The sequence below is a fragment of the Coregonus lavaretus genome, assembly GCF_964263955.1.
Source record: "Coregonus lavaretus genome assembly, contig: HAP1_SCAFFOLD_304, whole genome shotgun sequence".
NCBI lineage: Eukaryota > Metazoa > Chordata > Actinopteri > Salmoniformes > Salmonidae > Coregonus > Coregonus lavaretus.
Window position 1 is genome coordinate 473,007 of NW_028162718.1, and position 19,413 is coordinate 492,419.

Genomic DNA, 19,413 nt, shown 5'->3' on the forward strand with positions numbered 1-19,413 from the left:
CTGAAATGGAGGACCGCTCACGTCGTAAGATTAATTTCTTTAAAAGAAGGAGACGAGACTGACGATCCCATCAAATGACTACAGAGAATGATCCCTAAATGGATCTCATCCATATCTCACAAGGTTGAGATGGAAAGAGCTCAACGCATCTACTCGGGACCTGAGACTGGTAATAATATAGACAGACCTGGGACCGGTAATGCTGCAGACAGACCTGGGACTGGTAATGCTGCAGACAGACCGAGGACGCTGATCTTCAAGGTCCTCCGGTACAACAACCTCCAAGTCATTCTACAAGGAGCCAGAGCAGCAGAACCCATTCACCACGCCGGCCTCCAAGTCATTCTACAAGGAGCCAGAGCAGCAGAACCCATTCACCACGACGACCTCCAAGTCATTCTACAAGGAGCCAGAGCAGCAGAACCCATTCACCACGCCGGCAGCAGAACCCATTCACCACGCCGGCAAGGTCCTTCTGACTACAGCACCCACACCTCCAACGCCGAGGTCCAGAACACACTCAGACTGTCATTCCTCATCTATCAAGCTACGCTCCGGGCCACACACAAGGGAGAGCGCCTGTCATTCACCACAGCACAAGGCGGAAAGGAGTTTGTGACATCACTGGGAGAGGACAACCATGAGCACCATGCCACTGGTCATGTTCCAAGATGGCGTAGCAGTGCGGTCGCGGTTTTATTCATTGTCCTTGTGTAAATATCCCGTTTCTTGTTTTTTTTTGTCTATTTTGTCTATATTTCTCAATTTTACTTTTCATTCTTTAACTAAATATACTTTCCTGCAACCCGCCTCACCCAACGTGGAAAGGATTCTATTATTTCTTTATAACTTTCATCAAGAACCTTAAGCTGAAACTAGTGTAGCTGCAACTGAATGGCTACTTGCTATTAGTCACCGTTAGCGTCTTCACCATTGTCCGTGGCCTGCACTACCCTCCAGCCAGCTCTAGCTCTAGCTCTAGCCTGGACAATTCGTCGGCCAGTCTGCACAGCGTGCTATCGACCCAGAGCTTATCGGACTTTCTGCCGGAATCACTGGACCCTAGCGCCGGATCATCGCAACCAGCTAGCTAGCTGCAACCTGTTGTTGGCTAATTACCATTGCCCCATAGCAAGCACCAGTTAGCCTTGAGCTAGCCTCAGGCCCATCTCCCGGCTATCTACCTCTCTGTCAACCGGACGGGACCTCCTAGTGTTGACACTGAGCCCCGCCGATCCAACACGACTGGTTTGCCTACAAAATCATCTGATGTGGTTTCAACAGGCTTCCCGTTGCGACGACCACGAAGATCCATCTGCTAGCCCCGGCCCGCTAGCACACACAAACTACAACTGTGCTCCCTGCTAGCTGTGCTGAAGCACCAATTTGAACTGCTCTCGGACTCACATATTGCTGTTCACTGGACCTTATGATCACTCAGCTGCACAGCTGATGCCTGCTGGACTGTTCCTTTACACGGTACCCTGTCCTGTTTATTCTGTTTAGCCTCAGCCCAAACTTTATCGCTATTACCAGTTGTTGTCTTAGCTCTCTCTAATAACACCTGTGATTGCTTTATGCCTCTCTCCCTTGTCAATATGCCTTGCCTATTGCTGTTTGGGTTAGTTCTTATTATATAATTTCACTGTAGAACCCCTAGTCCCTCTCAAACTGCCTCAAATAGTTCCTTTGTCCCACCCCCCTCACACACGGAGATCGGCTCAATCGGTGCCTCCAGTGATGCTATCTCTTTCATTGTTACCCAACGCTTAGGTTTACCTGAACTGTACTCATATCCTTCCATATCCTTTTCTGTACATAATCCCCTGAATCTTTTCTACAACGCCCGGAGAACTGCCCCCTTTATTCTATGTACCCAACGCACTAGAAGACCAGTTCTTAAAGCCTTTAGTCGTATCCTTATTCTAGTCCTCCTCTGTTCCTCTGGTGATGTAGAGGCTAACCCAGGCCCTGCAGCCCCCAGTATCACTCCTACTCCCCAGGAGCTATCATTTGTTGACTTCTGTAACCGTAAAAGCCTTGGTTTTCTGCACGTAAATATCAGAAGCCTCCTTCCTAAGTTTGAGTTATTCACTGCGTTAGCACACTCCGCCAACCCTGATGTTCTAGCAATGTCTGAATCCTGGCTTAGGAAGGCCACCAAAAATTCTGAAATTTCCATCCCCAACTATAACATTTTCCATCTAGATAGAACTGCCAAAGGGGGTGGAGTTGCAATCTACTGTAGAGATAGCCTGCAGAGCTCTATCATACTATCCAGGTCTGTGCCCAAACAGTTTGAGCTACTACTTCTAAAAATCCACCTTTCCAGAAATAAATCTCTCACTGTTGCCGCTTGCTACAGACCCCCCTCAGCCCCCAGCTGTGCCCTGGACACCATATGTGAATTGATTGCCCCCCATCTATCCTCAGAGTTCGTACTGCTTGGTGACCTAAATTGGGATATGCTTAACACCCCGGCCATCCTACAAGCTAAACTAGATGCCCTCAATCTCACACAAATTATCAACGAACCTACCAGGTACAACCCTAAATCCGTAAACATGGGTACCCTCATAGATATCATCCTGACTAACTTACCCTCTAAATACACCTCCGCTGTCTTCAACCAGGATCTCAGCGATCACTGCCTTATTGCCTGCGTCCGTAACGGGTCCGCGGTCAAACGACCACCACTCATCACTGTCAAACGCTCCCAAAAACACTTTAGCGAGGAGGCCTTCCTAATTGACCTGGCCCAGGTATCCTGGATGGATATAGATCTCATTCCGTCAGTAGAGGATGCCTGGTTGTTCTTTAAAAGTAATTTCCTCTCAATCTTAAATAAACATGCCCCATTCAAAAAATACAGAACTAAGAACAGATATAGCCCCTGGTTCTCCTCAGACTTGACTGCCCTTGACCAGCACAAAAACATCCTGTGGCGTACTGCATTAGCATCAAATAGCCCCCACGATACTTTTCAGGGAAGTTAGGAACCAATAGACACAAGCAGTTAGGAAAGCAAAGGCTAACTTTTTCAAACAGAAATTTGCATCCTGTAGCACTAACTCCAAAAAGTTTTGGGACACTAAAGTCCATGGAGAATAAGAGCACTTCCTCCCAGCTGCCCACTGCACTGAGGCTAGGAAACACTATCACCACCGATAAATCTACAATAATCGAGAATTTCAACAAGCATTTTGCTACGGCTGGCCATGCTTTCCACCTGGCTACCACTACCCCGGCCACCAGCTCTGCACCCTCCGCTTCAACTTGCCCATGCCCCACCCCGCTTCTCCTTCACACAAATCCAGACAGCTGATGTTCTGAAAGAGCTGCAAAATCTGTACCCCTACAAATCATCTGGGCTAGACAATCTGGACCCTTTCTTTCTAAAACTAGCCGCCGAAATTGTCGCAACCCCTATTACTAGCCTGTTCAACCTCTCTTTCGTAACGTCTGAGATCCCCAGAGATTGGAAAGCTGCCGCGGTCATCCCCCTCTTCAAAGGGGGTGACACTCTAGATCCAAACTGTTACAGACCCATATCCATCCTGCCCTGCCTTTCAAAAGTTTTTGAAAGCCAAGTTAACAAACAGATCACCGACCATTTCGAATCCCACCGTACCTTCTCCGCTATGCAATCCGGTTTCCGAGCTGGTCATGGGTGCACTTCAGCCACGCTCAAGGTCCTAAACGATATTATAACCGCGATCGATAATAGACAGTACTGTGCAGCCGTTTTCATTGACCTGGCCAAGGCTTTCGACTCTGTCAACCACCGCATTCTTATTGGCAGACTAAATAGCCTTGGTTTCTCAAATGACTGCCTCGCCTGGTTCACCAACTACTTCTCAGATAGAGTTCAATGTGTCAAATCGGAGGGCCTGTTGTCTGGACCTATGGCAGTCTCTATGGGGGTGCCACAGGGTTCAATTCTTGGGCCGACTCTTTTCTCTGTGTATATCAATGACGTCACTCTTGCTGCTGGTGACTCTCAGATCCACCTCTACGCAGACGACACCATTTTGTATACATCTGGCCCTTCATTGGACACTGTGTTAACAAACCTCCAAACGAGCTTCAATGCCATACAACACTCCTTCAGTAGCCTCCAACTGCTCTTAAACACTAGTAAAACTAAATGCATGCTCTTCAACCGAACGCTGCTTGCACCCGCACACCCGACTAGAATCACTACTCTCGACGGGTCTGACCTAGAGTATGTGGACAACTACAAATACCTAGGTGTCTGGTTAGACTGTAAACTCTCCTTCCAGACTCACATTAAGAATCTCAAATCCAAAGTTAAATCTAGAATCGGTTTCCTATTTCGCAACAAAGCCTCCTTCACTCATGCTGCCAAACATGCCCTCGTAAAACTGACTATCCTACCGATCCTTGACTTCGGTGATGTCATTTACAAAATAGCCTCCAACACTCTACTCAGCAAATTGGATGTAGTCTATCACAGTGCCATCCGTTTTGTCTCCAAAGCCCCATATACTACCCACCACTGTGACCTGTACGCTCTTGTTGGCTGGTCCTCACTACATATTCGTCGCCAAACCCACTGGCTCCAGGCCATCTATAAATCACTGCTAGGCAAATCCCCGCCTTATCTTAGCTCATTGGTCACCATAGCAACACCCACCCGTAGTATGCGCTCCAGCAGGTATATCTCACTGGTCATCCCCAAAGCCAACACCTCCTTTGGCCGCCATTCCTTCCAGTTCTCTGCTGCCAATGACTGGAACAAATTGCAAAAATCTCTGAAGCTGGAGACACTTATCTCCCTCACTAACTTTAAGCATCAGTTGTCAGAGCACCTTACCGATCACTGCACCTGTACACAGCCCATCTGAAATTAGCCCGCCCAACTACCTCATCCCTATATTGTTATTTATTTTGCTCATTTGTACCCCAGTATCTCTATTTGCACATCATCTCTTGCACATTTATCATTCCAGTGTTAATACTAATTGTAATTATTTTGCACTATAGCCTATTTATTGCCTTACCTCCATAACTTGCTACATTTGCACACACTGTATATATATTTTTTTCTGTTGTATTTTTGACTTTGTTTTGTTTTACCCCATATGTAACTCTGTGTTGTTGTTTTTATCGCACTGCTTTGCTTTATCTTGGCCAGGTCGCAGTTGTAAATGAGAACTTGTTCTCAACTGGCTTAACTGGTTAAATAAAGGTGAAAATTTAAAAAAAATAAAAAAAAATAATACTAATTATCTCTCCAGTAGTGTCCAGTATAACCTACATGTTGTTGCAAGTTTATCTAGCTTCTATAACCTAAAATGGTATTTTACAACTAAGTTACATTTACAACGTTTGTGTGTTAACTTTGTCTGGTGGTAGGTGGCTAGCTAGGTAAGCTAACGTAGCCGGCAGCTAGCTTGTTTCATGTTGCTTTGACAACAACTATGTAGCTAGGTGTGTTCAACATGGCAAACTATGTTTGTTTCCAACAGAGTTTATTGAACGTTTTTTTAACACGAACATTCCATTTGACAATAATTCTATTTTGTTTGTTTTTACTCCTGAACTTCCTCTACCCTCAACCTTTCCGATCATTTTCATGATGTCCAATTCGGTTTGCTTCTATACGCCATATCTTTCTAACTGTGCTCTTTCACAAAAGCTCTCAACCTATAACCTATATACTTATTATGGACACAGTATGCTTTACATTAGTTATCTTGTTGTTATTAGTTGTTGTTAGTTGTTATTAGTCCCATCCTTCAACTCCATTCAACACCTCCCATCTATCTCTTAACACCATCCATATTGGATTTCTATTTGCCATATATATTTCAACTGTACTGTGATGTTTTGCAAAAGTTCTGAACCTTTCTATTCTCATTGTTTCTACAGATTGTAGTTTGAAAATAAACATTTTTGATAAAAGTATTAGTATATTATTTATCGATTGACTATGACGTTTCAGATCACCCAGTAGTGCTAACTGCAGGGTTAGCTTCAGGTAAATATTGCAATCCTTCAGCCATTCCTGGACCTGTGTCCAAAAACAAGCTACAAATGGACAGTACCAAAACAAACGATCTAATGATTCTGTCTCTTCGCAGCAAAATCTGCAGAGCTGGGAAGATTGCATCCCCCATATAAATAACATTATATTGGTAGCAAGAATTTTAGATAATAATTTAAATGTAAAAATTCTATGTTTCGAATCCGGCGTCGTTTTGCGTATCAGTTCATAAACACTATGCCATGGGATCGGTACGTCAAAAATCTCTTCCCAACTATTTTGCAATCTATATGGGACGGCTGTCAATCCTTTGGTCCTTAAATGAAACTGGTATACTTTTTTATTTATCACAATTTTCTTTAACCAATTATGTTCTTTAATGCAAGGCCGACAGACAAGTTCCTTACTTTCTCCCACTTCCACTTTCCTCTTCCATTTTTGCGGTAAGGCTGCAATTATTTGGTAGCTGCATATGCAACATAATTCCACCAGTACCGATGATATCATTTACGAAGATTACTTCTTTTATTTTTATAATGTATTTTTTATCAATTAGTATATTTGAGTTTAACCACAATATTTGTTGCATTATTTGTTCTGTCGTCGATTAAATTGAAATTGCAACCAACTTTCTATGGCTTGTTTTAGAAATAGTGATATTTGGGAGATTATTTCCTTTTCAAATAACTGAAAGTGAGAGGTTGTAATCTGAATAAAGGGAAAAAGGCCTTTCTTGAACATTGGGTGAGACAATTTTACTAATTTACTAGAGAACCAGTTCGGATTTAAGTATAACTTTTGTATGACTGAAGCTTTTAGTGATAGGTCTAATACTTTAATATTTAAAAATGTCTGTCCTCCGAATTCATATTCATTATATAAATAGGCCCGTTTAATTTTGTCTGGTTTGCCGTTCCAAATAAAATTGAATATTTATTTCTCATATAATTTACAAAACTGTTCACTAGGTGTAGGCAAGACCATAAGCAAATAGGTAAACTGGGATAATACTAAACAGTTAATCTATTTGAGCTGTTCTTGCCATAATATGGACTTGGTCTTTTACCAAATAGGGCTATCTTCTGTATACCCCCCCCCCCACCCCCCCTACCTTGTCACAACACAGCTGATTGGCTCAAACGCATTAAGAAGGAAAGAAATTCCACAAATTAAGTTTTAAGAAGGCACACCTGTTAAATGCATTCCAGGTGACTACCTCATGAAGCTGTTTGAGAGAATGCCAAGTGTGTGGCTATTTGAAGAATCTCAAATATAACATGTATTTTGATTTGTTTAACAGTTTTTTGGTTACTACATCATTCCATATGTGTTATTTCTTAGTTTTGATGTCTTCACTATTATTCCACAATGTAAAAAATAGTAAAAATAAATCAGTAGGTGTGTCTAAACTTTTGACTGGTAGTGTAAGTCTGAAAATGGAGAGAGATTGTGTGACTTCTGCGGCGAAAAAAAAAAAAAAAAAAAGGTCATAGGTGGGACGGTCTTCCAACATAAAACCAGAAAGTGACCTGGAAATCACCCGATGGGAGGAACTGAGACCAAAGGAGATGTAGGCAGTGACCAAAGCCTGCTGTCTCCGAAAATTAGGAAACTGGGTGAGAAAAAGAACAACCGGTTTGACTCTGCCAAGTTAGAACACCCAGAGGTCAGGCGTCAGTTCAACATTTCCCTAAATAATAGATGTAACATCCTCCAAACGGAAGCGGAGATAATCATCTACTCCAGGAGGCTGGTAAGACAGTTCTAAAGGAGAAAAACACAAAAGCATAACAACATCAAAACCAAACTCTGCCTGTTCAGTAGTAATGTCCTCAGTGTTCTTCTCTACATTTTACATTTTAGTCATTTAGCAGACGCTCTTATCCTAACTTACAGTTAGTGAGTGCATACATTTTCATACTGGCCCCCCGTGGGAAACGTACCCACAACCCTGGCGTTGCAAAAAACTAGAGATTTTCTAATATTCTTGCAACATCAGACGAATGTGTTATACAAACGTTCTATAATCATCAGCACGACCGGACAGGTTTTGTGTTATCAGAACACTTCATGCAGCCTAACAAATGTTTCGGGAACTTTCACATAAACAATTTGGGTTTGCTGGGAAAACATTACTGGTGCATTGTGTTATTACATTACCTGGAAACCTAATGAGAACATTTTGGGAATGTTCTGTGGCGATTGTTACAGATGTTGTGCACAGCATTTTAGTGAATTTTAGGAAAACATTCCAAGGATTATATTTAAATTTGAAGGGAAAAAATGTTTTTATCCTAATGTTAGATAAAACCCTAACTAGAACTAACCCCAACTAGAACTAACCCCAACTAGAACTAACCCCAACTAGAACTAACCCCAACTAGAACTAACCCCAACTAGAACTTAATGGGAATCTTTGCTGGGTAAATATAGTTTTTATTTAACCTCAATGACATTTGAAAAAGTGTTGTTTATGAAGTTCTAAGTTCCAAGTTCCACTTCTTAAAAAGGCACCGGATTGGTGGAACTACCAACAACACCTCTGGAGTCCTTTATGGAATAAGAATGACATGACCTCTTCTCTTCTAGTGTCAGTGGAATAACACAGTATGTTATTGTCTCTACAGGACCGCCCTCTGCTCCTCGTAACGCCATTTCCAACGTAAACGAGACGTCGGTCTTCCTGGAGTGGGCGGTTCCCGAGGAGACTGGCGGCAGGAAGGACGTCAGCTATAACATCCTGTGCCGTAAGATCAGCGTTGACAGCAGACACTACGAGGAGTGCGACAGCACGGTGCGGTTCCTGCCCCAACGCAGCGGTCTCACCAACAACTCTGTGATGGTGGCAGACCTTCTGGCTCACACTAACTACACCTTCGAGGTGGAGGCCATCAATGGAGTGTCTGAGCTCATCAACCCCGGACGAACGTTTGTCTCTCTCAACGTCACCACCAACCAGGCAGGTTAGTGTCTTCACATGATCTATATTTTATATACATTACCATTACCATAGACCAACCAGGCAGGTTAGTGTCTTCACATCATCTACAGTGCATTTGGAAAGTATTCAGACCCCTTGACTTTTTCCACATTTTACAGCCTTATTCCAAAATGGATTAATGAATATATATATATTTTTTTATTATTTATTTTTTATCTACACACAATACCCCATAATGACAAAGCAAAAACACGTTTTTAGAAAAACGAAAATATCACATTTACATAAGTATTCAGACCCATTACTCAGCGTTGAAGCACCTTTGGCAGCGATTACAGCCTTGAGTCTTCTTGGGTATGACGCTACAAGCTTGGCAATGCCAAGTGTGCAAAGCTGTCATCAAGGCACAGGGTGTCTATTTGAAGAATCTCAAATATAAAATATAATTTGATTTGTTTAACACTTTTTTGGTTACTACATGATTCCATATGTGTTATTTCATAGTTTTGATGTCTTCACTATTATTCTACAATATAGAAAATAGTAAAAAATTAAGAAAAACCCTTGAATGAGGAGGTGTTCTAAAACTTTTGACCGGTAGTGTATATACTTTATATACCACAACCACCATATCGAGGCTCCACAGACAGAGACAATGAAAGGCTAAAGATGCACTTGAAGAAACTGTATTCAATTAGCCCCACTCCGTCAGTGAACACACCCTCTGTGCGTTGGAGGCTCACACCTTGCCATGCGGACACAAACCAATGAATGATGAAGCAGATGAGATCAGAGTTCCTACCACCTCTTCTCTGACTCATGTCTTTGGAATAGCCCTGTCAATGGATACCTTCTCCAGAGGGAGAGAGGGGGGAGGAGTCGTTCGAGAGAGACATATTTTAATTGGTTAGCTTATCTCACACGTAACGGTAACATTCCTATTACCTGTGACACTAGGCCAACCATCCATGTAGAGCAAAGCAACGAGCAGACTGTTCTGAGTCCTCTGAAAAGGTTGTACAATTCTTCCTGTGTACTGTATGTCCTACTGTCAATTAGATTGGATTTCTAATTGAATGAGCTGCTTTCAGGGGATCACCCAATCCTATTGGATGCCAGTTTAGTGTCTGAAGAGTTCATTGTAGAGTAAATCACAAGAGCACTTTACTGAAGCCAGTCCTTGGAGACCCGGGCTGAGTCCCAAATGGCACCCTATTCCTTATGTAGTGCACTACTTTTGATCAGGGCCCATAGGATATGCACTGTATAGGGAAATTGAGTGCCTTTTCGGGTTTGCCACTGTATCATGGTCCAGATCCAAGCTGTTAACAGGATACAGATCCAAGCTGTTAACAGGATACAGATCCAAGCTGTTAACAGGATCCAGATCCAAGTGTTTAACCAGCATGGTCCAGATCCAAGCTGTTAACAGGATCCAGATCCAAGTGTTTTACCAGCATGGTCCAGATCCAAGCTGTTAACAGGATACAGATCCAAGCAGCATGGCATGGTCCAGATCCAAGCTGTTAACATGATCCAGATCCAAGTGTTTTACCAGCATGGTCCAGATCCAAGCTGTTAACAGGATACAGATCCAAGTGTTTAACCAGCATGGTCCAGATCCAAGCTGTTAACAGGATACAGATCCAAGTGTTTTACCAGCATGGTCCAGATCCAAGCTGTTAACAGGATACAGATCCAAGTGTTTAACCAGCATGGTCCAGATCCAAGCTGTTAACAGGATACAGATCCAAGTGTTTAACCAGCATGGTCCAGATCCAAGCTGTAAACAGGATACAGATCCAAGTGTTTAACCAGCATGGTCCAGATCCAAGCTGTTAACAGGATACAGATCCAAGCAGCATGGCATGGTCCAGATCCAAGCTGTTAACAGGATACAGATCAAGTGTTTAACCAGCATGGTCCAGATCCAAGCTGTTAACAGGATACAGATCCAAGTGTTTAACCAGCATGGTCCAGATCCAAGCTGTTAACAGGATACAGATCCAAGCAGCATGGCATGGTCCAGATCCAAGCTGTTAACAGGATACAGATCCAAGTGTTTAACCAGCATGGTCCAGATCCAAGCTGTTAACAGGATACAGATCCAAGCGTTTCACCAGCATGGTCCAGATCCAAGCTGTTAACAGGATACAGATCCAAGCAGCATGGCATGGTCCAGATCCAAGCTGTTAACAGGATACAGATCCAAGTGTTTAACCAGCATGGTCCAGATCCAAGCTGTAAACAGGATACAGATCCAAGTGTTTAACCAGCATGGTCCAGATCCAAGCTGTTAACAGGATACAGATCCAAGCAGCATGGCATGGTCCAGATCCAAGCTGTTAACAGGATACAGATCAAGTGTTTAACCAGCATGGTCCAGATCCAAGCTGTTAACAGGATACAGATCCAAGTGTTTAACCAGCATGGTCCAGATCCAAGCTGTTAACAGGATACAGATCCAAGTGTTTAACCAGCATGGTCCAGATCCAAGCTGTTAACAGGATACAGATCCAAGCAGCATGGCATGGTCCAGATCCAAGCTGTTAACAGGATACAGATCCAAGTGTTTAACCAGCATGGTCCAGATCCAAGCTGTTAACAGGATACAGATCCAAGTGTTTAACCAGCATGGTCCAGATCCAAGCTGTTAACAGGATACAGATCCAAGTGTTTAACCAGCATGGTCCAGATCCAAGCTGTTAACAGGATACAGATCCAAGTGTTTAACCAGCATGGTCCAGATCCAAGCTGTTAACAGGATACAGATCCAAGCAGCATGGCATGGTCCAGATCCAAGCTGTTAACAGGATACAGATCCAAGTGTTTAACCAGCATGGTCCAGATCCAAGCTGTTAACAGGATACAGATCCAAGTGTTTAACCAGCATGGTCCAGATCCAAGCTGTTAACAGGATACAGATCCAAGTGTTTAACCAGCATGGTCCAGATCCAAGCTGTTAACAGGATACAGATCCAAGTGTTTAACCAGCATGGTCCAGATCCAAGCTGTTAACAGGATACAGATCCAAATGTTTAACCAGCATGGTCCAGATCCAAGCTGTTAACAGGATACAGATCCAAGCAGCATGGCATGGTCCAGATCCAAGCTGTTAACAGGATACAGATCCAAGTGTTTAACCAGCATGGTCCAGATCCAAGCTGTTAACAGGATACAGATCCAAGCAGCATGGCATGGTCCAGATCCAAGCTGGTAACAGGATCCAGATCCAAGTGTTTAACCAGTTCTTGTTAACCGCACTATGTTCATAACATTGTCAGCCGGGGATTGACTGTAGGTCTCACGGTAATGTAATGTAATTAACATAATCACGTTTAGCATCTCCAGGCCACCAGCATACAAGCCGGATACAAGCCACGGAAATATCTACATTTAAAAAAAGTATAATAAATATATTGAATATACACCATCACAATAAATCCATTATATATTTTAGTCAGGTCTAAAGAAACATTATGATATGAAGAAAATGTATTTCAGAAGAACAGAATATGAGTTGGCCTACTGTATGTTATCCGGCTATGCTCCATGCCATAGGCTGTAGGCTTGTTCATTTAGCTGACAAGATATGCTTATAAATCCCTTACCATTATTTTATATTATATGATTTTATAGTAAGAATGTAATTGAACTTAGCTTAATAAAATAGATTGGATATATTTTCCCATTCTGCAGCGAGAGCACATATGAAGTGGCTATGTTGAGCGTAAAAGTGATCATTTGAAACAGGTCCTATATGCCAGATTTGGCAATTTTAGTTGTGAATGATACAAACTTTAGAATGTCTAAGAAATTAAATGATATATGGGCTGAATGATGCGACTACATCCTGCTGATGACTTGAGAAAGTCTGTTCCAATAGTGGACTACTTTTAACCAGGCCTGCAGCACACGCTGTTCTCTCATCAAGTCATCATATTTTCACCCCCATCACACTATTCTCAATTTAAATCTTGTCTTTACTAATATGTAACATTTGTTTCAATTTATACTGGCCCACTTAAAAATGGGCATGAACAGGGGCGGGAATTCTTTTTGATGTGGCGGTAATAAGGTTGAAATTTGACTGAGGTGTGGTGGTAACACGGTGTGGTGGTAACACGGTGTGGTGGTAATACGGTGTGGTGGTAACACGGTGTGGTGGTAATACGGTGTGGTGGTAACACGGTGTGGTGGTAACACGGTGTGGTGGTAACACGGTGTGGTGGTCACACGGTGTGGTGGTAACACGGTGTGGTGGTAACACGGTGTGGTGGTAATACGGTGTGGTGGTCACACGGTGTGGTGGTCACACGGTGTGGTGGTAACACCGTGTGGAGGTAACACGGTGTGGTGGTAACACGGTGTGGTGGTAACACGGTGTGGTGGTCACACGGTGTGGTGGTAACACGGTGTGGTGGTAACACGGTGTGGTGGTAATACGGTGTGGTGGTAACACGGTGTGGTGGTAACACGGTGTGGTGGTAACACGGTGTGGTGGTAACACGGTGTGGTGGTAATACGGTGTGGTGGTAACACGGTGTGGTGGTAACACGGTGTGGTGGTAACACGGTGTGGTGGTAATACGGTGTGGTGGTAACACGGTGTGGTGGTAACACGGTGTGGTGGTAACACGGTGTGGTGGTCATACGGTGTGGTGGTCACACGGTGTGGTGGTCACACGGTGTGGTGGTAATACGGTGTGGTGGTAACACGGTGTGGTGGTAACACGGTGTGGTGGTAATACGGTGTGGTGGTAATACGGTGTGGTGGTCACGCAGTGTGGTGGTAATACGGTGTGGTGGTAATACGGTGTGGTGGTAATACGGTGTGGTGGTAATACGGTGTGGTGGTCACGCAGTGTGGTGGTAATACGGTGTGGTGGTAACACGGTGTGGTGGTAATACGGTGTGGTGGTAATACGGTGTGGTGGTAATACGGTATGGTGGTAACACGGTGTGGTGGTAACACGGTGTGGTGGTAACACGGTGTGGTGGTAATACGGTGTGGTGGTAATACGGTGTGGTGGTAACACGGTGTGGTGGTCACACGGTGTGGTGGTCACACGGTGTGGTGGTAATACGGTGTGGTGGTAACACGGTGTGGTGGTCACACGGTGTGGTGGTAACACGGTGTGGTGGTAATACGGTGTGGTGGTAATACGGTGTGGTGGTAACACGGTGTGGTGGTAATACGGTGTGGTGGTCACACGGTGTGGTGGTCACACGGTGTGGTGGTCACACGGTGTGGTGGTCACACGGTGTGGTGGTCACACGGTGTGGTGGTAATACGGTGTGGTGGTCACACGGTGTGGTGGTCACACGGTGTGGTGGTAATACGGTGTGGTGGTCACACGGTGTGGTGGTCACACGGTGTGGTGGTCACACGGTGTGGTGGTCACACGGTGTGGTGGTAATACGGTGTGGTGGTAACACGGTGTGGTGGTAATACGGTGTGGTGGTAACACGGTGTGGTGGTCACACGGTGTGGTGGTAACACGGTGTGGAGGTAACACGGTGTGATGGTAACACGGTGTGGTGGTAACACGGTGTGGTGGTCACACGGTGTGGTGGTAATACGGTGTGGTGGTAACACGGTGTGGTGGTAACACGGTGTGGTGGTAATACGGTGTGGTGGTAATACGGTGTGGTGGTAATACGGTGTGGTGGTCACGCAGTGTGGTGGTAATACGGTGTGGTGGTAACACGGTGTGGTGGTAACACGGTGTGGTGGTAACACGGTGTGGTGGTAATACGGTGTGGTGGTAATACGGTGTGGTGGTAACACGGTGTGGTGGTCACACGGTGTGGTGGTCACACGGTGTGGTGGTAATACGGTGTGGTGGTAACACGGTGTGGTGGTCACACGGTGTGGTGGTAACACGGTGTGGTGGTAATACGGTGTGGTGGTAATACGGTGTGGTGGTAACACGGTGTGGTGGTAATACGGTGTGGTGGTAACACGGTGTGGTGGTCACACGGTGTGGTGGTAACACGGTGTGGTGGTCACACGGTGTGGTGGTCACACGGTGTGGTGGTAATACGGTGTGGTGGTCACACGGTGTGGTGGTCACACGGTGTGGTGGTAATACGGTGTGGTGGTCACACGGTGTGGTGGTCACACGGTGTGGTGGTCACACGGTGTGGTGGTCACACGGTGTGGTGGTAATACGGTGTGGTGGTAACACGGTGTGGTGGTAATACGGTGGTAACAAGGTGTGGTGGTAATACGGTGTGGTGGTAACACGGTGTGGTGGTAATACGGTGTGGTGGTAACACGGTGTGGTGGTAACACGGTGTGGTGGTAATACGGTGTGGTGGTAACACGGTGTGGTGGTAACACGGTGGTAACACGGTGTGGTGGTAATACGGTGGTAACACGGTGTGGTGGTAATACGGTGTGGTGGTAATATGGTGTGGTGGTAATACGGTGTGGTGGTAACACGGTATGGTGGTAACACGGTGTGGTGGTAATATGGTTGGAATATGTATTGTATCAGTCAAAAGTTTGGAACACCTACTCATTCAAGGGTTTTTCTTTATTTTTACTATTTTCTACATTGTAGAATAATAGTGAAGACATCAAAACTATGAATTAACACATATGTAATCATGTAGTACCAAACCAGTGTTAAACAAATCAAAATATATTTAATATTTGTGTCCTGTGTAGCTCAGTTGGTAGAGCATGGCGTTTGCAACACCAGGGTTGTGGGTTCGATTCCCACGGGGGACCAGTACAAAAAAATAAATACAAATTAAAGAATAAAAAAAATGTGTGCACTCACTAAACTGTAAGTCGCTCTGGATAAGCGCGTCTGCTAAATGACAAAAATGTCGAATGTAATTCTTCAAAGTAGCCACCCTTTGCCTTGATGACAGCTTTCCACATTCTTGGCATTCGCTCTACCAGCTTCATGAGGTAGTCACCTGGAATGCAGTACAATTCCCATACAATGTAGAAAATAGTAAAAATAAAGAAAAACCCTGGACTCAATAGGTGTGTCCAAACTTTTGACTGGTACTGTACACTACCGTCAAAGTTTTGGGGTCACTTAGAAATGTCCTTGTTTTCGAAAGAAAAACAAATTTGTTGTCAATTAAAATAACATCAAATTAATCAGAAATACAGTGTAGACATTGTTAATGTTGTAAATGGCTATTGTAGCTGGAAACGGCTGATTTTGAATAGAATATCTACAGTACATAGGCGTACAGAGGCCCATTGTCGGCATCCATCAGTCCTGTGTTCCAATGGCACGTTGTGTTTGCTAATCCAGGTTTATCATTTTAAAAGGCTATTTGATTATTAGAAAACCCTTTTTGCAATTATGTTAGCACAGCTGAAAACTTTTGTGCTGATTAAAGAAGCAATAAAACTGGCATTCTTGAGACTAGTTGAGTATCTGGAAAATCAGCAATTGTGGGTTCAATTACAGGATCAAAATGGCCAGAAACAAATAACGTTCTTCTTAAACTCGTCAGTCTACTTTTCATTAATTTTTGTATTTTATTTCACCTTTATTTAACCAGGTAAGCCAGCTGAGAACAAGTTCTCATTTACAACTGCGACCTGGCCAAGATAAAGCAAAGCATTGCGATAAAAACAACAACACAGAGTTACATATGGGGTAAACAAAACATAAAGTCAAAAATACAACAGAAAATATACAGTGAGGGGAAAAAAGTATTTGATCCCCTGCTGATTTTGTACGTTTGCCCACTGACAAATAAATTATCAGTCTATAATTTTAATGGTAGGTTTATTTGAACAGTGAGAGACAGAATAACAAAATCCAGAAAAATGCATGTCAAAAATGTTATAAATTGATTTGCATTTTAATGAGGGAAATAAGTATTTGACCCCCTCTCAATCAGAAAGATTTCTGGCTCCCAGGTGTCTTTTATACAGGTAACGAGCTGAGATTAGGAGCACACTCTTAAAGGGAATGATCCTAATCTCAGCTTGTTACCTGTATAAAAGAAACCTGTCCACAGAAGCAATCAATCAATCAGATTCCAAAATCTCCACCATGGCCAAGACCAAAGAGCTCTCCAAGGATGTCAGGGACAAGATTGTAGACCTACACAAGGCTGGAATGGGCTACAAGACCACCGCCAAGCAGCTTGGTGAGAAGGTGAAAACAGTTGGTGCGATTATTCGCAAATGGAAGAAACACAAAATAACTGTCAATCTCCCTCGGCCTGGGGCTCCATGCAAGATCTCACCTCGTGGAGATGCAATGATCATGAGAACGGTGAGGAATCAGCCCAGATCTACACGGGAGGATCTTGTCAATGATCTCAAGGCAGCTGGGACCATAGTCACCAAGAAAACAATTGGTAACACACTACGCCGTGAAGGACTGAAATCCTGCAGCGCCCGCAAGGTCCCCCTGCTCAAGAAAGCACATATACAGGGCCGTCTGAAGTTTGCCAATGAACATCTGAATGATTCAGAGGAGAACTGGGTGAAAGTGTTGTGGTCAGATGAGACCAAAATCGAGCTCTCTGGCATCAACTCAACTCGCCGTGTTTGGAGGAGAAGGAATACTGCCTATGACCCCAATAACACCATCCCCACTGTCAAACATGGAGGTGGAAACATTATGCTTTGGGGGTGTTTTTCTGCTAAGGGGACAGGACAACTTCACCGCATCAAAGGGACGATGGACGGGGCCATGTACCGTCAAATCTTGGGTGAGAACCTTCCCTCAGCCAGGGCATTGAAAATGGGTCCTGGATGGGTATTCCAGCATGACAATGACCCAAAACACACGGCCAAGGCAACAAAGGACTGGCTCAAGAAGAAGCACATTAAGGTCCTGGAGTGGCCTTGCCAGTCTCCAGACCTTAATCCCATAGAAAATCTGTGGAGTGAGCTGAAGTTTCAAGTTGCCAAACGTCAGCCTCGAAACCTTAATGACTTGTAGAAGATCTGCAAAGAGGAGTGGGACAAAATACCTCCTGAGATGTTTGCAAACCTGGTGGCCAACTACAAGAAACGTCTGACCTCTGTGATTGCCAACAAGGGTTTTGCCACCAAGTACTAAGTCATGTTTTGCAGAGGGGTCAAATACTTATTTCCCTCATTAAAATGCAAATCAAATTTATAACATTTTTGACGTACGTTTTTGTGGATTTTTTGTTGTTGTTGTTATTCTGTCTCTCACTGTTCAAATAAACCTACCATTAAAATTATAGACTGATCATTTCTTTGTCAGTGGGCAAACGTACAAAATCAGCAGGGGATCAAATACTTTTTTCCCTCACTGTAGTTTGCAAGCCCTGCCACATCCGATGTGCGTTAGAGCCGGTGTAGTACGATTCAATCTTAGTCCTGTATTGACTCTTTGCCTGTTTGATGGTTCGTCGGAGGGCATAGCAGGATTTCTTATAAGCGTCCGGGTTAGAGTCCCGCTCCTTGAAAGCGACAGCTCTACCCTTTAGCTCAGTGCGGATGTTGCCTGTAATCCATGGCTTCTGATTGGGGTATGTACGTACAGTCACTGTGGGGACGACGTCATTGATGCACTTATTGATGAAGCCAGTGATTGATGTGGTGTACTCCTCAATGCCATCGGAAGAATCCCGGAACATATGTATTGGGTATATGTTGTGAAATTGTTAGATATTACTTGTTAGATATTACTGCACTGTCGGAGCTAGAAGCACAAGCATTTCGCTACACCCACTATAACATATGCTAAACACGTGTATGTGACAAATAAAATTTGCTTTGATTTATTCCAGTCTGTGCTAGCAAAACAGTCCTGTAGTTTAACATCTGCTTCATCTGACCACTTTTTTATTGACCGAGTCACTGGCGCTTCCTGCTTTAGTTTTTGCCTGTAAGCAGGAATCAGGAGGATAGAATTATGGTCAGATTTGCCAAATGGAGGGCGAGGGAGAGCTTTGAACGCGTCTCTGTGTGTTGAGTAAAGGTCGTCTAGAGGATTTAAGTTTCCCTGCATTAAAGTCCCCAGCCACTAGGAGCGCTGCCTCCGGATGAGCGTTTTCCTGTTTGCTTATGGCCGTATACAGCTCATTGAGTGCGGTCTTAGTGCCAGCATCGGTTTGTGGTGGTAAATAGACAGCTACGAAGAATATAGATGAAAACTATCTTGGTAGATAGTGTGGTCTACAGCTTATCATGAGATACTCATGAGATAACCTAAAGACTTCCTAACATATTGTGCACCAGCTGTTGTTTAAAAATATACATAGACCGCCACCCCTTGTCTTACCAGAGGCTGCTGTTCTATCCTGCCGATACAGTGTAAAACCCACCAGCTGTATGTTATTCATGTCGTCGTTCAGCCACGACTCTGTGAAACATAAGATATTACAGTTTTTAATGTCCCGTTGGTAGGATATTCGTGCCTGTAGTTCGTCCACTTTATTATCAAGAGATTGTAAGTTGGCCAATAGTATCGATGGCAAAGGCAGATTAGCCACTC

The 19,413-nt window shown here is 43.9% G+C and overlaps 1 protein-coding gene across 4 annotated transcripts in view; it reads left to right on the forward strand.

Annotated features, from left to right (window-relative positions):
- Positions 1-19,413, forward strand: part of LOC311118981 (ephrin type-A receptor 5-like) — a 152,721-nt gene that overhangs the window by 81,265 nt on the left and 52,043 nt on the right. For all 4 annotated transcript variants that reach the window (XM_084193733.1, XM_084193730.1, XM_084193731.1 and 1 more), the window contains exon 5: positions 8,638-8,973. In XM_084193733.1, coding sequence (XP_084049859.1) covers positions 8,638-8,973 — 336 coding nt within the window. The remainder of the gene's footprint in view (positions 1-8,637; positions 8,974-19,413) is intronic.